At 44.9% G+C, this 19,941-nt stretch overlaps 1 protein-coding gene and 1 non-coding gene across 7 annotated transcripts in view; both read right to left on the bottom strand.

Moving 5' to 3' along the window:
• Positions 1-19,941, bottom strand: part of CYFIP2 (cytoplasmic FMR1 interacting protein 2) — a 128,863-nt gene that overhangs the window by 62,447 nt on the left and 46,475 nt on the right. For 5 of the 6 annotated variants that reach the window (XM_025924187.2, XM_086702937.1, XM_086703157.1 and 2 more), the window contains 10 exons: positions 19,660-19,785; positions 15,846-16,012; positions 15,026-15,173; positions 12,789-12,863; positions 11,711-11,864; positions 10,600-10,756; positions 9,966-10,062; positions 6,285-6,361; positions 3,047-3,155; positions 778-897 (listed from right to left, as the gene is read on the bottom strand). In XM_025924187.2, the coding sequence (XP_025779972.1) occupies positions 778-897; positions 3,047-3,155; positions 6,285-6,361; positions 9,966-10,062; positions 10,600-10,756; positions 11,711-11,864; positions 12,789-12,863; positions 15,026-15,173; positions 15,846-16,012; positions 19,660-19,785 (1,230 nt within the window). The remainder of the gene's footprint in view (positions 1-777; positions 898-3,046; positions 3,156-6,284; positions 6,362-9,965; positions 10,063-10,599; positions 10,757-11,710; positions 11,865-12,788; positions 12,864-15,025; positions 15,174-15,845; positions 16,013-19,659; positions 19,786-19,941) is intronic. The other variant, XM_086702950.1, reaches the window with a different exon arrangement.
• On the bottom strand, positions 18,598-18,699 carry LOC147584151 (U6 spliceosomal RNA). The gene has a single exon (XR_015241425.1). It is a non-coding gene; the product is annotated as a U6 spliceosomal RNA (small nuclear RNA).

Below are 19,941 nucleotides of genomic sequence, written 5' to 3'. Positions count from 1 at the left end.
TCTATGAATTTTACTACTCTAGGGACCTCATAATAAGAGGAATCATAAAATATTCTTCTCAAAGCTCTGCCTACTAATTTCAGCATTCTTTGCTGGATTTTGCTCACAACAATTGTCACCATGGTGCTTTAATGGTGATTTTTTATTTCTCTCATTCCTTCCACTCATCTGCTTTTGAAAGCATTAAAGTCCTCCTTTGATTCACTTCAGGACTGGTCAATCAAGTGTATTCTAATTCCTGGAGAAGAAGAGTCAGCAGAGAGTAGCTCAAATTACTGTTTAATAGAAGAAAGTAGGCCTGTCCCATGCTTGTGCATCAGGACCAACTACATAGTATGCAGGTCCCAGTGCAAAATGGAAAAGTGGGAACCTTGTTAAAAAAATTATTAAGAATTTCAAGATGGCAGAGCATTAAAATTTCAACAGCAGAGCATTAAAAAACCAAGCACAGAGCCCTTCTGGGACCTATACTACTGCACACCCATGACACCCTCACTGTTGTGCAACCTTCCCTAGCTCTCAGAACCACCCCCCTACTTTCTTGATTCTGTAGAAGCCCAAAGGAAAAGCAGCTGTGCCCCAGCATTGGTCATCTCAGAGATCTCAAGGCAATCAGGAGGGTAAGGTGACTCTCATTCATTTCTTGCTCTATTCATTTGGGAAAGAGACTCACTGCTTCTCTTTAACTAGCTCAGTACTAGGTTAACAACACTTGTAGCTAGGCTTCAAGTCTAAGGAATTCCAGACCAGAACTCCCATGGGCCCCCTGTCCCTTACCACAATGGAAGTCAGGTCCTCACTCTCAAAACGGCTGATGGCCTGGTCCAAGGATTTATACATGGCAGCAGAGATACGCTGGGTAATGAGTCTGTTTAAGTCAATTGATCTACCCAACAACTGCATGGAAGAGACAGAGAGAAAAGTTACTTAAGGTTCTCACAGGCACATGACCACTAAATGCAATGCACTGATAGAAAATTGGATTGAAAGCATAAAGGACATCACTAGCACAAATGGGGACTCTATGCAAAAAAGAGTATTGTCAAATTTCCTGAGTATGATAATTCTATTTTGATTATGAGACAATGTCTTCATTCTTTGGAGATACATGCTGAGGTATTCATGAGTGAAGTGTCATCACTCTCTCGAATGGCTAAGAAGAGTACATATATTTAAAGGAAGTCAGAGAAAGCCTCTCGAAAGCAGTTTTGCTGAATGGTCATGTATATTTAAACATATATATATTAATGTTATATATAAATATATATTTTTATAAATTATATATACTATATATTTATATATTATATATACTTAATTCCTATTTATAGATTATATATTTATTTACTATTTATATACTACTCACTATATATACACCGTATTTATAGTATACATATCATACACTATTCACATATTTATATACTATTTATCTGCACTTTTTATATCTGTATGTGTGTATGTGTGTGTGTGTGTGTATATATATATATATATATATATATATATAAAGTATATGTACATACACACACATACATATGTATACACACAAACATATATTCATATATTTCACTTTGGTAGGTGCCTAATAATTATTCTTAACCATTTTATTTCTTTTACTGTATTTGTGAGAGAGAAAAAATAAGTATATAAGAGAAAGTGAAGCAAATGTGGTACAACATTAATAATCATGGATCTGCTTACAGAGTATATATATGTTCATGGTGTTATTCTTTCAACTTTCCTGTCAATTTGAAATATAAACAGTGGAGCGAAAATGTGATTCATTCATACTGTAGGAAAAGGCTCAGGACAGGCTCTGGCATCCCATGCAACGCTGGCCTCCTACATTTAGCCCTGAGGTTCTTCCTGCGTCTGTCCTGCGTGCCCTTATGGGGATGAGTGTAGAAGCACGAGAATGAAGGGCTGATTACAGCATGGAAAACAGAATTTAGGATAATTTCCATCAGGGCACACACACGGGGATTATTGCAGATGCTATGCGAACAGCAATAAACAATTACTGAGTGCCTGCTGTGTGCACTGCACTTTACTAGGTGCCCAAGGATTATTCTTAACTTTTTAAAATTTAATTCTTAACTATTTTATTTTTTTCGATTTCCCTTTTGGGAGATTTTCTACCAACTAAGACCCCTTACAGCCATCATGTGCACATAAAAGCCCTCAGTATTTAATGTCCTGTAGCTAATTCTGACTGCATCAGTAACTAATAGCTGTAATTTCCTGAGAGGTTGAAGGAAAAGCATTGAGCTCCTGCTGTTGACAGAAGTGAAGCTCGTTCTTTTTTCTCTCATAATTCTGTTTTGCTTTGATTTCTCAGAGCAGTGAAAATGTCCAGGGTTGCCAGGGTAACCCTTTCCTCCCTACCAGGGGTACTTCTCAGCCATGGCCCTTCACCTGGGTCTACTCCACAAACACCGTGGCCCACGTACCAAGCACACAAAGGTCATGGCCTAGAGGCCGTTTCACCACTGCTTGGCTGACAGCAGGGCTTAGGAGTTGGGTGGCTGGAGCATCTTGTATTTTGCCTGCCTGGCTCATGTTAACATTTTAAAGCAGGGAGATGTTTCTGAGCTCCTGGCAGCATTTCCTCTACATTTGCAGTCAAATGTTAACAGAAACCAACCTCACAAGACCAAACTGTGATTTCTAGCATGGGTTTGGCTGACACAATTTATTTCAAGCATGAAGTAGCCTGCCTTCCCTTAGACCAGCATTTGCCCATTTCTGAGCGGCAGTCCTGACGGAAAGAAGTGAGCCACAGCTTATGACAAGAAGACTAAGACTCTGCTGGCTACTACGCCACAGAAGTGTCCTAGGGGCAGAATGAGAAGCCTAGAACTTGAACCATGCGATGCCAATGCCTCTTTGTTATTTGTCCGATTCTGTGGCTGTGCTATGCCCACCACGGTCAGAAACCCACATGGGCAGTACGCAGGGTGGAGAGTGTTTAGTCCTGATCTCTGATCTCCCCACTAACTTCATAGCTACTCTCTAACCTGTCCCACCTCTGCTCCGGCTTTCTACACCATACCTGGACATGTCTCTGTTTCAGCAGCGTTTCGTAGCGGTTGGACGGCGGGTATGGAATGATGACTCCATAATTCTTACACTCGGCCCTAAAACGTTTATCCAACAGGACACTGAAGGGATAAAAGTTGAATAAGGCCAGTAAACATGATGGTGAGTGATTTCCAATCACCCAGCCACATCTGTTTCAGACTGTAGGATCTACTCATGAAGCGTTATTTTATGTATTTCAAATAAAACTATTTTCTGCTTTAGAGCAAAGTTCGGATTTCTTTTTAGCCACAAAAGCTCAACATAAAGCAGAACTTCCAGGTTAAAGGCAAGCAACACAGAAGTTGAGTCACCTCCCTCTTTTATTCATTTACCAAAAAAGCAACTGAGTGCATGCTTGCCATATCCCAGGGAACATTCTGGTAGTGGGGATACAAAGTTCCTGTCCTCATGGAGCTTACTTCTGGTAAAGACACTGACAACTAAATAAATAAATGGAGAAGTTAAATAATTTCATGCAAGAGAAAATACCGCATAGTATTTACTACTTCTCAGGCGCACACATGCATGTACACAGGCATTTTAAATTTCACGACAACCTTATGAGTTAGATGTGCTATTATTATCTTTCACACTGAGGTACAGAATGCAGAGTGTTCATGCTCTGAAAATAACAACACAGGATCATTTGGTATTCGGAGGTCAAAGACAGCGTCTCTAAAGCAATTTTGCTGGATGGACACCTAAATGTTAAAAATGGAAAGATCTGGGGGAAGAGTGTTTCTAGCATTGAAAAAAAAAAAGCTGGTCCGTATGGATAAAGGGCAGGCATGCTGGAGACCAATGGGCAAAAAGGAATTTACAAGGTTAATCTAGGGGCCAGATCACATGGGACTACATCAGCTGCAGTAAAAAAGCTAGGTATTTTCTAGATGTTAGTGGCAGCCATTGAAAGGCTTTAGGTAGGAAAGTTACATAATTTAAATGTACACTGTCCAGCATGGAGAGCAGCCACCAGCTACAGGAGCCCACAGAGCACCTGCAACGTGGTGAGATGTGCTGGAAGTGTAAAACACACACTAGACTTTGAAGGCTTAGGGAAAAAAACAACGAAAACTATCTCTTCAACAATTTTTGTATCAGGGTGCCTGGGCGGTTCAGTCAGTTAAGCGTCCGATTTCGGCTCAGGTCACGAAATCTCGGTTTGTGAGCTCAAGCCTTGCATCGGGCTCTGCTGTCAGCACAGAGCCCACTTCGGATCCTCTATCGCCCCCTGCTCCACCCCCCACACCGTGAGCTTGCTCTCTTTCTCTCCCAAACATACATAAAAAACATTAAAAAATGTTTTTATATTGATTTCATGTTGAAATTGTATTTTAGATACATTGGATGATAGAAAATATATTATTAAAATTAGGGGTGCCTGGGTGGCTCGGTCGGTTAAGCCTTGACTCAGGCCAAGGGCTCAGCTCAGGGGCTCAGGTCATGATCACGGTTTGTGGGTTCGAGGCCTGCATCGGGCTCTGTGCTGACAGCTCAGAGCCTGGAACCTTCTTCGGATTCTGTGTCTGCCTCTCTGCCCCTCCCCTGCTTGTGCTCTCTGTCTCTCAAAAATAAATAAACATTAAAAACACTTTTTAAATTAATTTCACCTGTTTATTTTTCCTTTTTAAAATATGGCTACTAAAAAATTTAAAATTACATGTGCGGCTCACATTTGTGGTTGCACTATATTTCTAATGGACAGCGCTGATTTAGATCATTCTTTCCTTCCTGTGCTTTCTTGGACTCTCCCAACCTCTCTCAGTCTCCCCCAGCCACCCATATTTTTGGAAAACATTCACCTTGTAGGGAGTAAGTAGTATAGATTAAAGGCAGTATTTTAGATAAGAATGTTTTATAAACTAATATACAGAGGATCAGGGTTTGACAAGTCTGGGTTTGTGTACACAGCATATTTGAAATGAGAATTATTGTAGAGACACTGGAAGCCCTACTCACTTCTGTTCTAACCACTTCTCATTCAACCCAGACACGTGCTAAGTGATTACTTTGTGAAAGACTATGTGTTTGGTGTGTTTTCCCAGAAAGTATTTTCCATCATTAAGAGCAGCTCACTTCATTGGATGTGCATTCTCTGTTAACAGGAACTTGTGTGCTCTGTACATCAGCTTCTCTTTGAAATATGTCAGAGCAACTTTAGCCGTCAAAAGCAAAATGATGCAAATTCCTTGCATAGAAAGAAAAATAATTTCTGTTGGTTAAGTAACTATTCTTGATATTACTGGTTTATAGACTTGGATTTCCAATAAGAAGAGAGACACCTATTTTGAGGTTTTTCTTGACCAGTTCTGTTACGGGTTCCTGCAACCCAGGAATTCACGGGCATCTAAATCAACACACACCGCCAATCAACACCAACAAGCCTCGAACACTTGACATGTATCTTACCACAACTTCCTCACTGGTCTCCTATCTGACCTATATTTATATACCCATTACTTGCTCACCACCAATCCATTCTCCACATTTTTATGTTTTTAATAGGGCAAATTTTTAAAAGTAAAAACTGAGGTCTCTGTCATACTTTTGAAACCATCCCATGATATTCTATTCCTCCTAGGTAAATGCCTACAAGCCCTGTCACCTGAGCCCTGCCTACCTCTTCAGTTTCATCACGCAACCTGCCTCTTCTTGTGGTCTGTGAATGAGGTCTTTACATGTACTAATTCACATTAATTGTCTCAACTGCCCTATGGAGTAAGTGTGTTGTCAATATGATATTTCTGCCACAGGGACTTTGCAAACAGTTCCTTTGCCTGCAATTTCCTGTTCCATCCTTCACTTTTAATTAATGCCTACCAATTTCAGATAAGAACTCAAATGTTACTTTCTCAGGATAGCTTTTCCAGTTCCTCACCCCAAAGACTAGTTCAGGTTTAACTGTCACAGATCCATAAGTTCCCATGAACTTTTCCTTCACAGGGAGCATGTAACCTCCCTTGTCACTGTGCTTTCATCAGTTTTTATTAATGTCTGTTACCCCCCACTAGACTGTAAGCTCCATGAGGTGCAGCACCAAAGCTGCCTATTTTCCTTTCTCCGTATTTTAGCATCCAGTCCAGGCCCACAGGATCGCTCCAATTTCCTTAGGTGCTAAAGAAGAAGAGAGGTTTTTTACAACAGGAAACTATGTCTCACAGGTGGCAGTCTAAGAAAGCTTGTTGCTCACGGCCCTGGGACTCTCCTACCTGCCAGCCATGGCTTTGTAGTAAGCAAAGATCTGGTCCGCCAGCTTGTAGACAAACTGATCAAAGCACAGGTTCACCTGGTGAAAGGGAAGCAGGAAATGTCAGTGGTGTCTGTCTGGCTTTATCATAGAAGCTTAGACGACTGAAAGTGGGCGCTTGGGTGGCAGTGCATGTTGCGGAGCAAGAGACTTTGAACAGCAACAAAAGAAGATTTTGTGATTCAGTTAAGAAGTTTGGCCCTTCCTCTCAAGGTTTTTAGCTAGGCACAGAGAAGGCAAAGTCCAAAAAGCTCTGGAGGAATTGCCCCTGCCTCTGGTCCCCTCCTTGCTGTTTGGAGGTGGCCTGCCCAGAGGCAATGCAAGACAGATCTTCATATCCCCTGCAATTACTCGTATCAGCCAACCCATTCTCTTTCCTGCTAGACTTTGTCTTTTCCTTTCACTTTATTTTACCTTGCTTGACAAATGAAGAAGTTGGTGGTCACTGGAAACTGAAAAATCTATTTTTTTTTTTTTTTTGCAAACTTTGTTTAAAAACCTTTGGATCTTAATGCTTATGGGGTCATCTTGCCATTTCAGTGTCTTGTCACATAGGTGGCAGACTGTGATGCTCAGGTGAGGCGTTCATGTCAGACATGGGATCAAAACCAAACCCTCCAGTGATGGCCAGAAACAGCCACAGGTGGGACTTTACTGAGCTGGGGCTGCAGTGGGGGCAGAGCGCCATGTGACTTCAAAGGGAACAGAGCGTATTTACGTGACTTCTCTTCCATTCTTCTCTCCCCAAATTCTCAGCTCCTTACAGTTAATTCTTTATCCGAAGAGCTTTCAGGTTTTATCTTACACCCCAGATGCTATTCTGAACATAAACCACAGAGTTGGGTGCAGCTCTGTCCTCATTTGCAGGTAACCAAGGCCTCTGCCCCAGACTCTGCACTTCAAAGGTCTCCAGGGGATGTTCCAACAGCTGAAGAACCTGCAGGGTCAAGGTGTCCCCCACTCATACCCTATGCTCCCCTTCTAGAACCAGCCTTGAGTATCTTTGCTCCCAAAGCCCAAGCCCCTTTTAGGCCTGTTTGGTGTTTTCCCTGGTATCAGCCCTGAGGGTGGACCGCACCTTGGGTGTGTGCACCCCTAGGGCCGTTGGTTAGCGAAGAGGGCCGCAGTTTGAGGGCAGTGATAGCAGACAAAGTTTGGATATCCATATCCGTACACATGCACATAAGGCCCTGTATAGGGCAAAACAGCGCTTGGGGACGGGAACAGAAAGGTGGCAGGCTACAAGCTGGGGTCTCAATTTGTGCTTTGGCCCTAGGCCCTCAAATGTTACCCAGGGCCTGGCTGTGTGCTTTTTTTTACATTTATTTAAAAAATCTCTGGGGCGCCTGGGTGGCTCAGTCAGTTAAGCATCCGACTCTTGATTTCTGCTCAGGTCATGGGATTGAACCCTGCGTCCGCCTCTGTGCTGACGGTGTAGAGCCTGCTTTGGATTCTCTCTCTCCCTCTCTCTCTGCCCCTCCTCTGCTCGTGAGTGCATGCTCTCTAAATAAATAAATAAATAAATAAATAAATAAATAAATAAATATTAAAAAAAAATCTCACTTGGCCACATGACACTCTAGGTTTGTTCTGTTTTCAACCTGTTGGAGAACGCAAGTATATAAGATCTGTCAGAAGATGGAGTTGTCAAAGCCAAGGTACAACCAGTTAACTTGTCTCCAGGAATCTTTCTTCCCAAGTTCGCACTCAGGAGAACAGATCTGTGTTGGGGTCCATTAAGGTTTTCAACTCCCATAGACATTGGAGGGTTGAGAAAGCAAGAAGCATCTCTACTAGATTTTCTCTGAAATACGTAAACTTTCAAACTAAGTTAGTGGTGATGCTAATCCTAAAACAGTCATGTCCTTCCTTTATAAAGAAGAATGTCTTATGTTTCTATGACATTTTTCCCTAGTTGGCCCATTCTGTGTCTATATAGCCCCATGCAGTTAAGCACAGTGCAGACTATCATTCCCATTTCCAGAAGGCAAAATTACATTTCAGTAACCATCACTGCCATTTCCCTCAGGCTCCTGGTCCTTGCACGGGGCAGGACTGTACCTCCTCGCTCCTCTTTGAAAAGGAGGTGCAGTCATGTGACTTGCTTTGACCAATGACATGTGTCACTTCCTGGTGGAAGCTTTGAGTACCAGTAACACTTCCCCCTGGCATGGCAATTAGTGAATGTTCCAGGTGGGTCCCAGCTTGAAGACCACATGGAGCAGAGCCCCCAATCAATCCATAATGGAGAAATAAACCTTTGGTTTCAAGGTACTAAGAATTTGTGATTATTTGTTACTGGAGCATAACCTAGCTTATCCTGACCAGTACAGAAATAAAGCTATCGAATGACTCTCTAATCAACAGCTTTAATGGTTGAGAGGATGGTTACTTCAGTCCTACTAGTACTAGAAAGTGACTCTGTAAGCTGTGTGACCTTGATGTAATAACTGACCACTGTAAGTCTAAGATTTATTATTTGTAAAATAGGTAGTAGCACACACTTCTTTAAATTGCTACAAAGTTTATTTGATAAGTCTCTCTCTACAGTGCTTATCCCTGCCCTTGGCAAAAGGCAGATATATAATAATTGATAGGTGGTATTGCTGTTATTATTAGCCAAATAACCCAACCAGACCAGACCCAACAGAAAATTGATTTTACCCCTGCATTACTATCATCTGCCATCCCTTAATATATTTGAAAAAGAAAGACCATCATCCTGGTCTGGGTCCTTTTCGATGGTCATGATGTTTGTAAAGATCAATCTCCATACGGTGAATGAGATTATAATAGTGCTGCATAGTGACAGATGGTAGCTACGCTTGTGGTAAACATAACATAACATGTCAAGTTTTAGAATCACTGTGTTGTACACCTGAAACTAATGTCACATTGGGTGTCAACTGTCCTGCAATTAAAAAAAAAAAGTCATGGGGCGCCTGGGTGGCTCAGTCGGTTGAGCGGCCGACTTCGGCTCAGGTCACGATCTCACTGTCCATGAGTTTGAGCCCCGCGTTGGGCTCTGTGCTGACTGCTCAGATCCTGGAGCCTGTTTCAGATTCTGTGTCTCCCTCTCTCTGACCCTCCCCCGTTCATGCTCTGTCTCTCTCTGTCTCAAAAAAAATAAATAAATGTTAAAAAAAAAAAAAAAAAAGTCATAAAAAGAGATCACTCTCCAGAACAAGTCATTGATCCCTTACTGCTATGGTCTGAAGGCGTATGCTCCCGCCAAATTCTTATGTTGTGACCCTAACCCCCAAAGGTGATGGTATTAGGAATCACCTCACTTTGGGAGGTGATTAGGTCATGAGGGTGGAGCCCTCAGAAATGGGATTAGTGCTCTTATAAAAGAGACCCCAGAGAGTTTGCTCACCCTTTCCACTAGCAAGGATACCACGAGAAGTCTGTGACCCAGGAGTGCGCCCCCACTGGGTGGTACTGGACCCCTGATTTGGACTTCCTGCCTCCACAACAGTGAGAAATACATGTCTGTTGTTGATAAGCCACTCAGTCTGTGGTATTTTGGTACAGAAGCCTGAACAGATGAAGACAGCCCACTTTGTGCCAACAGCTCCAGATTTAAAAAGTCCAGACGCTTGGAATAAGATTATAGGAACGAAAGGGGAAGCACGTCACTTGCCTCAGCTTCAATCTCATCATACAGGAACTGCTTTTTAAACTTGGTCAGAGCATAGTAGGCGCTGTCATTGTACAGGTCCAAAGGGTAGAGGACGTACCTGAGGGAGAAGAACAGAGGCCAGCAGCTTACTAATCTCTCTCAAGGCAGTCTGACTGATGCGGCTTGGGACATATGAAGGGTTGGGTGAAAAGATGAACAGGCTCTGGGTTAGAAGAGAGCCTTCCAGCATTCTGATGTTTCCAGCCTGCTTTAGGGATGACTTACTTTACAGTCTTCCCACAGAAATCAAAACACCATGAGGTTAATAAATCCAAGGTCTGAAAAAATTAGTCTGGGACCAAAAGAAATCAGATGGTAGTTAAGGATATTAGCTTCCTGATCCCCAGAGATGACTACCTTCCAAGCATGGGTGTTCTGAGACTGACAAAGCACAGGAAGGACAGCTGGGCTGGTAGAACCCTGAACCTATCTGCAAGGCTGAGCGAAATCTGGTGTCACGTGATCCTTGGCGTAAGCATTCTCCCTGGTGGGGCACACTGCCTAATCTGGAAAGTTGTGGAAAGAACATAGCTCACTAGCAAAACTACCATCTGAACCCGGGGAACCTCCTTGCTGACCCAATCCTGCCTCTTACTCCATCATGGAAGGTTCTTTGGTTTCCAGGATATGGTCTGTTAGAATCCAGGGCATGGACATCTCAATTGGAAACTGGATTCGCCGGCCCATGGTTAACTCCAGGAAGAATTCTCGGAACCAGAGCTGAGACAGATCACAACACTGCTGCAGGGCTTCTGGAAGCATAGCAGAAAGAGTCGTGGGTTCTACACAGGAAGCACCAAAAGATCTTTCTTCTTGCCGTTTTTATTAACTTAGTTCTTATTGCTTTCATTGCTATTCTTGCCACTGAACTAGTATGCAGCAGGTACTCATAAAACATGACTTGGTCTGTAGATCCTGCTCTCTTATATCTGAAAGCCAGTCTAACATCTATTTAGAAAACACCATTTGTTAAGCTTCTCAGTAGCAGCCCTTGGGGGGAAGAGAGCAGCAACGTTTTAGAGCTTTAGATGCCTCCCCAGTTTCCATCATCCCCCTGCAAAGCCGTCCTGAAAAGCCATGATCTGAGTGTGAAAAGCATGCTTGCTATACAAACACGGTGTCAAGCCAGGTCCCCAGGCGCCTACTTTTGACTGCTCCTTGCATCCTTATACATGGTAATTCTAACTTCCATATACTGAGAAGCCTTGAAGGCTCCTAGGCTGTGCTCTAATGGAGAAGCTTGGATTGTTGGTTAAGATCACTCTTCTCAGCACCAACAGATGCATTACCACTCCCACATCCCTGGATGCTGCTCTCCTTCCACCCTGCCTGCATAGGCATCCTGCTGACAGGAGAACAGGGCTGTGGGACACAGGGTTGTGGTACAGCCTGAAAGCTGCCTTTGTTAGGAGCAACAAGATAGTCAAGTGCCTGGCCACGTCTGCAGGTATGTTGGCAGTTTTAATTCCTTCTTCTAAGAACTTCATGACAAATATACTGCAAATGTCTACCAGACAAATTTAGCTGAGTCAGAATAGCTGGACTGGCCTGGCCTTTCCAAGCCCACCAGAAAAGTTTGTATTTTCTTCTTCAGTGGCAAAATGTGTCCCTTTTGGTCAATGATCACTTTTCTTTGCGACTTTTGGTCCGAAGGCCTTAGTTGGTCTGGGACCTGGGACCCCCATCCTCTCCCCACTGCGACTCACCACTGATGTTGAGCAGGTGCGTGAAGAAGAAGGATTGTTTATGGAAGTCCTCTATGGCGAGGACGATGGGTCCATCAAGGCTGCTTCTCAGGGTCTTCTTGGAGCCACTTTTGTCTGCAATGAGTGATTCAAGCATGGTCCGCACCATGTACAGCTTGAAAGAGAAAGAAAGATGAGAAGGTCAAGGGCTGGTTCTCCACCCTGGGGTAAAGGTTTCTTTGTGCTGTATTTATATTTGTCTTTTTTTTTTCCTGCAGATGTCTGCTCTTAAAAAGCACTGTCTTAAGGAAGCACCAGTTTAGGGTTGGAGAAGTGAATTTGGAACATATAAACCTGCAAGAGGGAGACTGCCCAGCCCGGGAGGAAGTCCTGCCTGGGGTCTGCGGCATCCCTGGGTAGGTAGACCCGGTAATACCAAGTCATTCAAGGCCCAGGTTTTTGCCTGCTCTGCTCGGCCAAGGGCATGGGCATCAGAGGAGAACTTCAGTTCACGTCACTCTGGAGTCACTCTCTGCTTTACTGGTTGGCTATGGTGGTGCCATGGGTGGAGCCGTGGACTCGGGTCTAAGGCCAGGCACTGCTACTGTCTTGCTGTGTGACCTTGGGCAGCGAAGTCCCGCTCTGGGCCTCAGTTTTCTTATCTGCTAACACGAAGGGGTTGCACCAGATGCTTTCTCAAATCAGTCCCTTTCAGCTCTAACATTTTGAGGAACTGCGAAATAGAATATGATCAGAACAAGCCTCCCACCCAACCACCTCAAGCTTCTGACCCTTAGCACTCTGAATCCATGACTGAGCGATGGCGCCCTCTGGTGGTGCCAGCTGCATTGCACAGCCTACCGAAATCCTGGGAGGAAAGCGGGTGAAGATTGGTACTTACACAGGAGGTCTACTAGACAATCAACTCCCGCTTACAGAGGGCCTTAAGTGCAAAGGGTGCAAGTGCTAATCTAGATCTTTCCACATCATATGCCTTTGAATGTTAGGGCTGGAAGGGGCCTTGAGGAGCCAGGCTAGTCCATTCCTGCTGCCTCCTGGAGAAGTATACCCCAACCAACCCAGCCAGGCGGTGTAATACCAGGGATCGGCAGCCTCTTCGGCCCTGTGTGCCACCAGTGGGGTGAAACAAAGCCCGCGGGGACCACTGGCAGGCCTAAGACATAGATAGGAGAAAGGAGGAGGGGGTGGGAGGGCAGGAGAGACAGGGAAGAGGGAGAGAGAGAAGAGAGAGAGAGAGAGAGAGAAAAGCAAGAGGTATTGTATACGGTGGGAAAGCCGCCGCGACTGCTATAGGGGCCACTTGCCGACCACCTCTCAGAAGCTCCAACCTCCCTCTGCCACCATGTCTGTGCTGGCTGCCTCTGGATCTCCTCTAGGACCGTACCCACCATGCCCCTGGCATTGGGCCGGGCACGCAGCCTCAGAGAGGAGGGGCACACACCCCTGCCACAGCACTTCCCTTGGTGGTGCAAGAGCTCCCCATGGTGGCCAGTTTACTGGACAGTCCACCCTCTGCAACCCCCTTGTTGGGCAGGCCTGACCATCCCTAAGAACCGAGAAGCACTATTCTAATGATGGCCTTTGGAGTCATCAAGGAAAGGATTCATCAAGTACCATCCATGTGGAATTGACCGATCTACATCAAATTCTATTTGAAAATCCACTTCATCGATAAAAGAGGGGGAACTCTTCCCACCTGCTTCTATTTAACTCATCAGATCAGTCAGCAGCCCAGCTCTGCTAGATGCCCCTGTCTCCTGTGCTCTGAAGGCCCTAACAGAGCCCCGGGGCAGGAGTCAGGAGACCTGGGTTCTCGTCCCACCTCCGCCTGTGACTCATCTTGTGACTTAGACAAGTCACTTCCCCTCTCCGGACCTCAGTTTCCCCATCTGTAAAATAGGGAGGGCCCTGGGACTAGCTTGTCTCTAAGGGCTCTTCCAGCTCTGACTTCGGGAGTCTACTGAAAATGCATCTATGCCGCCTCGTATGATTTGGTGGTGCTGGGGGTTAACTCGTGGTCACACTCCCCTCTCAGACCACCTACATAAGTATTCCTCCTCTCTGTCCCTCCCTCCCTGCCTGTGTGGCCCTCTTCCTCCTTTCCAGTTTCTCTTTGGCCTTGTCCGGGTCTCCCTCACTCATGTCCTGGGACTTATGGAAACACCCATGAGGTGTGTCCTAGGCTGGAGAGGTCTGTGGTCCTTGACATTACATAGAAGTATTTGTAGAAGCTTCCCTGGGATTTCCACAACCAGCAAGATTAGTGCAAACTGGCCCGTGGGCTGTGAAGCCAAGGAAGTTACAGTGACATGGCTGAGAACCCGTCTTGGCCCATCCTTCCTCCCCGGCCCCTGCCCAGACACAGACACACACACATAGAAGGGGAGGCGGTGGGCCTCACATGGCTCATCTCAGATGATTCAGATTCAGGGTTTCAGAGCTGAGAGAGGCTGAAAGGTCATGTGAAGTGGGAGTTCCTGCAAGACCCCTGAAAGTTCAATGGACCCTTATGCTTTTTTCCAATTCCTCAAAAAGCCTACCAGGAATGGCTTATCCTTAAGTAAGTGGCAGGGATTTGACCAAGATGCCCAGATTCTTCACTTTTTTTTTGTTTTGTTTTTAACAACTGTATGACTACTTTGGATAAATCCCAGGTGACCTCTTGTTCAGAAGCTTTGGTTAACAACTCTGAATATCTCTGATTACTAGACTCTCTCTAAGGGGTCAAGGGCTTTTGATACTAGTGCATTTGAGGGGATAATACTTGTCAGTAACATGATCTCATTCAAAATTTTCATTTAATAGAGAAGATAATTAGAGTACAGACAGGTCAAGGTGCTTGCCTAAGATCACACAGCAAGTCAGAGGCAGAACTTATAAATTCCCAAGCTAGGATGTCACTTCAGGGGAAGGGGCCAGGGTTCACTACAGAGGGACAGGATAGATGCATATAGATTCTACTTTAAATTCCTCCTACACTTTGGAACCTAAACTTCACAGGGCTAGGAGACAGCCAGTCCTGGTATTACCTCCATTTGCCAGATTAGACAACTGAGGCACAAGGAGACTGTGTAACATGCCCGAGGTCACACAGGTATCTGGGACTAGAATCCAGGTCTCCTGAATCTTAAGCTGGTAGTCCTCCCTCCTATATTAAAACAAGATGGCAGAATAAGACTAGAACAGCTGCTGGACCCTGCCCCTCCTGCCTGAGGACCACCCAGTCCCACCACCCCACAGTCCAGCCAGGATGACCTACCATGACCTGGCTGGCCTCTGAGTCAACAGAGCTGGCCTGTGCCCAGAGCCACTTACCTGTGTGCTGGAGGGCCCCACAGCACGCCGGGGCACCTTGATGTCAAATCCACCTTTGGGGTCCTTCTCCCCTCTCAAGCACGGGTCATTAGGCGGCTCTCGGCCCCCTTCCCAGTCACAGATGGTTTTTCGAATTGCCTGGAGGACACTGGGAAGGAAGAACCAATATTCAGAGTAGGTTTTACTGGTGGGAGGAAGCCCTGCAAGCCTGTTTCTAGAGTCTGAGACGGCCCAGGAGCACTTGTCTTAGAATTCCTGTGTCTAACCACCCCAGGGTGAAGGGCTGGCTTCTCAGGCTTGAGCTACAGTCCAGAAGTCTGCACTTTAACAAGCGCCCAGGTGACTCTGAGGGCCACTGCCTAATTTTTTTTTTTCTCATTACAGGGGCGTTTCACTAGTCCAGTTACATCTCTGCATGTTCAAAAGTTTAATGATAGCTTATATTTGTTGCATACTTACTCCATGCTGCTGTGTGCTTAGGTCTACACACTGATTATTTCACTCTATCAACAGCCAACGAAGTAAGTTATCATCCACATTTTACAAACGAGGAAAATTGAGGTTCAGAGAAAGTAGGTTATTGGACTGAGTGCACACAGCTAATGGTGGATATGGGCTACAAACCCAGAGACTGAGGCTTCATTTCAAACGTCCAACTCCTAAGAAGGCCTCCTAGAATTTGCTGGAACTTGCTAGTAAGCTCTGTGTGTGTTCAGAGGCTGCTCTGGAAGCTGACTGAGACAGGAACATGCTCTGTCGTCTACACCTAGCACGCCCTGATTTTAGATGTGCTCTTGAAAAGGGCCATCTGAAGACCCACCTGATAAGGACATTCTTCTTCTTCCGCACCGCCTGCCTCAGGGGCTCACGCAGTGTCACCTGGGCAAAGTCTTGCAGGGCCGCGTAGATGGTGTTCCTGATGGCCTGGTTGAAGACGCTCTCCATCCTGCCCATGAGTACCTGCAGGCCTTTGATCATGGCAATCACCTGGCCAGGCACAGATCAAGATCAGGCTCACTGTGCTTCAGCTCACTTATCTGTCCAGCACCCTTCACCACATTGCAGGGAGGGTCCGGAAGCAAGGGGCTAGTGCTACTCAAAGTGCCCATTCACAACTAGGTCAGAAATGTGTGCTGCATGGGAAATCAGTGCTCTGCTTTCTTCATCAACAAAGTCCTGCTACACAGCAAAGATGTCAGCTAAATGGAACGGTGTGCTTCACAATGTAGCTGATTTTCATTCTGGCACCAGGTCCTTATCTTCCTGCTGACTGGTGACAAATGGCAGCTTATTCACAGACCACATTTTGTGGACCACTCTGACTTCTAGAGGCCCCTCTACATACCATGCACCCACAGACTGTATCAAGTAGAACTCTTCTGACCATAAAATGTTCTACAGAATTTTTACAATCTTTGCTTTCGAAAGAACTTGGCCGGTTGCTGTGGAGTCCATAGGACTTCCTCCAGGACACAATATCTCTGTAGAAGTCTCAGGTGAGGGAAAGCCTCTGCCCTTCTATTTACCTCCTCCCTAGACCTTTAACTCACTTATCTATCTGCAGGGGTGGGGGCGGGTTTTGCGATGAGCGTATGCTGGCCTGCCTTGGAGATCTCTTCTGAGATCTGTCTGCCTGGGTTCCTGTCTTCTCCTGGCAATAACCATTCCCTCCCCATCCCGAGGAAGAGACGCATGTATTTCTACAGTTGCTCTGTCTGTTTCCCAGTGGGTAAGTTAAATGGCACGGAGGAGGAACAAGAAGTCTCGGGTGGCATTGGTTGGAAGACACATCCCTAGTCCAGCTTCCCTAGCAACAAACCTGATCTTTTGGCCCCTATCAGCCACAAGCGCTAATACCTAGATTGAGGGGAGGGGAGGGGATAGCACATGCCAAATCAGCCTCTTACCAACCACTGCACTTATCACACCCGTGATGAGTCTAACACTCATGATGTGTTAGACCTCCTCCCTCTGCACCAGGCTGTAAGTGCTGCAGGAACAGGGCCCAGCAGTGCTGTCCACACGCTGTGCCCACTGCCTGGGCCTGAGGTGGGCTGCCAGAAAAGTTTTGTTGAAAAGGAGTGAATAAAGTAATGAATGAGCTAAGAAGCTAAGATCTTTTTCCTTCCTCTAAACCTCAAAGGAATAAATAGAACATCTGAGGTTAGGGGAAATGGTGAGAACAAAGTTTAGGAGGTGAGGACTTTAATTAGAATCAATACGTATGATGGTTTTGCTGGAAAGAAGCTTTGGTGTAGAGAAACAATGGGACCGAAGCCTTAAAGGAACATGATGCCATAAAAAAATCTGGGCTCTCGGCTAGAGATGTAATTAGGATTAAAATAGTGAGGCAAAAGAAGGGATAGAGAATGAAGATATTTCAGAATAATTCCAAACACAGACGAGTGTGCAGATCTTTCAGACTTAAGAGAAAATATTTGCAACTTCGGGCTAGGCAGAGATTTCTTAGCTAGAACACAAAAATCACAAACCATAACATAATTGATAAGTTACACTTTATCAAAATGTCAAAAGAGGTGCTCTTCAAAAGGTATCCCTAAAACAGTGAAAAGGCAAAGTCCCCGATGAGAAAAAATATTTACAACATATATAAGACTAGGGACTTGTAGTCCCAAACATATAAAGAATTCCCACAATTCAAGAAGAAGACAGAAACCCAGTTTAAAAAATGGGCAAAAAATTTCAGAAGACAACATTTCACAAAGGAGGATATAAGAATGGCCAATAAACACGTGAAAAGATGCTCGTTATCATCAGTCTTCAGGGAAATACAAACTAAAACCTCAATGAGATTTCACTAACCAGCCATTAGAATGACTAAAATAAATCAAATTGACAACATCAAGGACTGTGAGGGTGTGGAGTAACAGAATTCTCACGTACTGTTGGTGGCGATATGGAATGGCACTTCCACTTTGGAAAACTGTGTGGCAATTCCTTAAAACGTTAAGCATAAACCTATAATACGGCCATTCCAAGAGAAATAAAAACCTATATCTACACGCCTTATACTCAAATCATTTTTTTTTAAGTTTATTCATTTTTGAGAGAGAGAGAGACAGAGCATGAGCAGGGGAGGGGCAGAGAGGGAGAGGGAGACACAGAATCTGAAGCAGGCTCCAGGCTCTGAGCTGTCAGCACAGAGCCCGACGCGGGGCTCGAACTCACAGACCGCGAGATCATGACCTGAGTTGAAGTCGGATGCTCAACCGACTGAGTTACCCAGGTGCCCCTATATTCAAATCTTTAAAGCAACTTTTTTCATATTGGCCAAAAGGCTGGAAATGGCCCAACGTTTATCAACAGTTGAACGGGCAAACAAATCATAGTATATCCACACAATGGAATAACACTCAACAATAAAAAGGAACTACTACTGATACACAACACGATGTGGATAGAACTCAAAATTATGATGGTGAGTAACAGACCCAAACACAAAAAATTACAAACTATGAAAAATGATAGAAAATACAACTCTGTGGTGACAAAAAAAAAAAAAAAAGTGACTGGGCACAAGGATGGCGGGAGGATAGACTGAAAATGGCACCAAGTCTTTAAGGGGAGAATTTGTGTGTTGTGCTTGTGCAGGGGCCATGCTAACTTTCTCTGTACTGTTCTAATTCTAGTACGGGTGCTGTCGAAGCCAGGACAGAAATGTTCTGTATCTTACCTTTGTGGTTCAGAGGTGTGTATACAACTGTCAAAAGTCTTTGAGTTATATACTTTAAATAGATCCAGTTTACTGCATATAAATTATGCCTCAATAAAGATGATAAAAAGAGCTATACTGTCCTCATGAAGGTACTGTATACTCTGACACAAGAACAGGGACGTTTATAAAAGGAACATTCAGAGAATAAGATGGAGCTTTCGGACATTAAAAATGTAACAGGCATGATAAAAAATACACAGGACAAAGCTGATCTTAAGGAAAGCCCACAAAGCAGAACAAAAATAGATGATGTACAGTAAGAAAGAAAAGATAAAATCAGACACTAAATCCTGGGGGTCCAACATCTGCCATTTCATCGTATCTCAGTTTCTACCTATAGTTCTTTGATCACTCATCAGTCTGGGCATTTTTCTTATCTCTTTTGGCCACTTGTCCCTGTCTCTTCTGTTGGCTTCCTTTAGCCCATTTTTCTAGTGGAGTGAATGCCTTCCTTTGGATCGTTAGGAACAGAAAAAGTTCCTTCTTTTTTCATTTATTTTATTTTATTTTATTTTTTATTTGAGAGAGAGAGAGAGAGAGCATGAGCAGGGGAAAGGGGCAAAGGGAGAGACAGAGAGAGAATCTCTCAAGCAGGCTCCAGTCTCAGCATAGAGCTTGACGCGGGGCTCAATCTTATGACCCTGAGATCATGACCTGAGCCAAAATCAAGAGTCAAATGCTCAACTGACTGAGCCACCCAAGTTCCCGGAGAATGAGTTTCTAATCATTTTTGAATGGTAGCTTATGCCAGAGACGGATTCGGGCAGGAGGAGGGGGTCAGGGAAGCAAATGCACACAAGGAGGCTGCCATGGCTACCAGGGTCGATACCAAGCAGCAGCCTTGCGGGGGGGGGGGGGGGGGGGCCGAGGGCAGGATGCGTGCGGAGTCAGCACCCACCTCGACAAAGGCAAACTTCTCCTCGCTGGTGTAGTTGTAGCGCGTGGCTCTCTCGTACTCCTCCGCTGTGCCTGGGCAGTCCTTGTTGCAGAACTTGTCTGTGGGGTGAACCAGCTTCCAAGAGTACTGGTGGGGAGAGGAAAAACCCAAACGTCCATCAGCAGGTGAATGGAAAAGTCAGACATGGTGTGAGCATGCAGAGGAGAATGTAATTCAGTCATAAGAGGAATGAAGTTCTGACTCATGCTATAACATGGGTCGTGGTTCTTGAAGATGTGAAGT

Source organism: Puma concolor, chromosome A1 (genome assembly GCF_028749965.1).
Source record: "Puma concolor isolate L17-30 chromosome A1, mPumCon1.1.hap2, whole genome shotgun sequence".
NCBI classification, from domain to species: Eukaryota; Metazoa; Chordata; class Mammalia; order Carnivora; family Felidae; genus Puma; species Puma concolor.
This window is presented reverse-complemented; position numbering and strand designations above follow the sequence as displayed.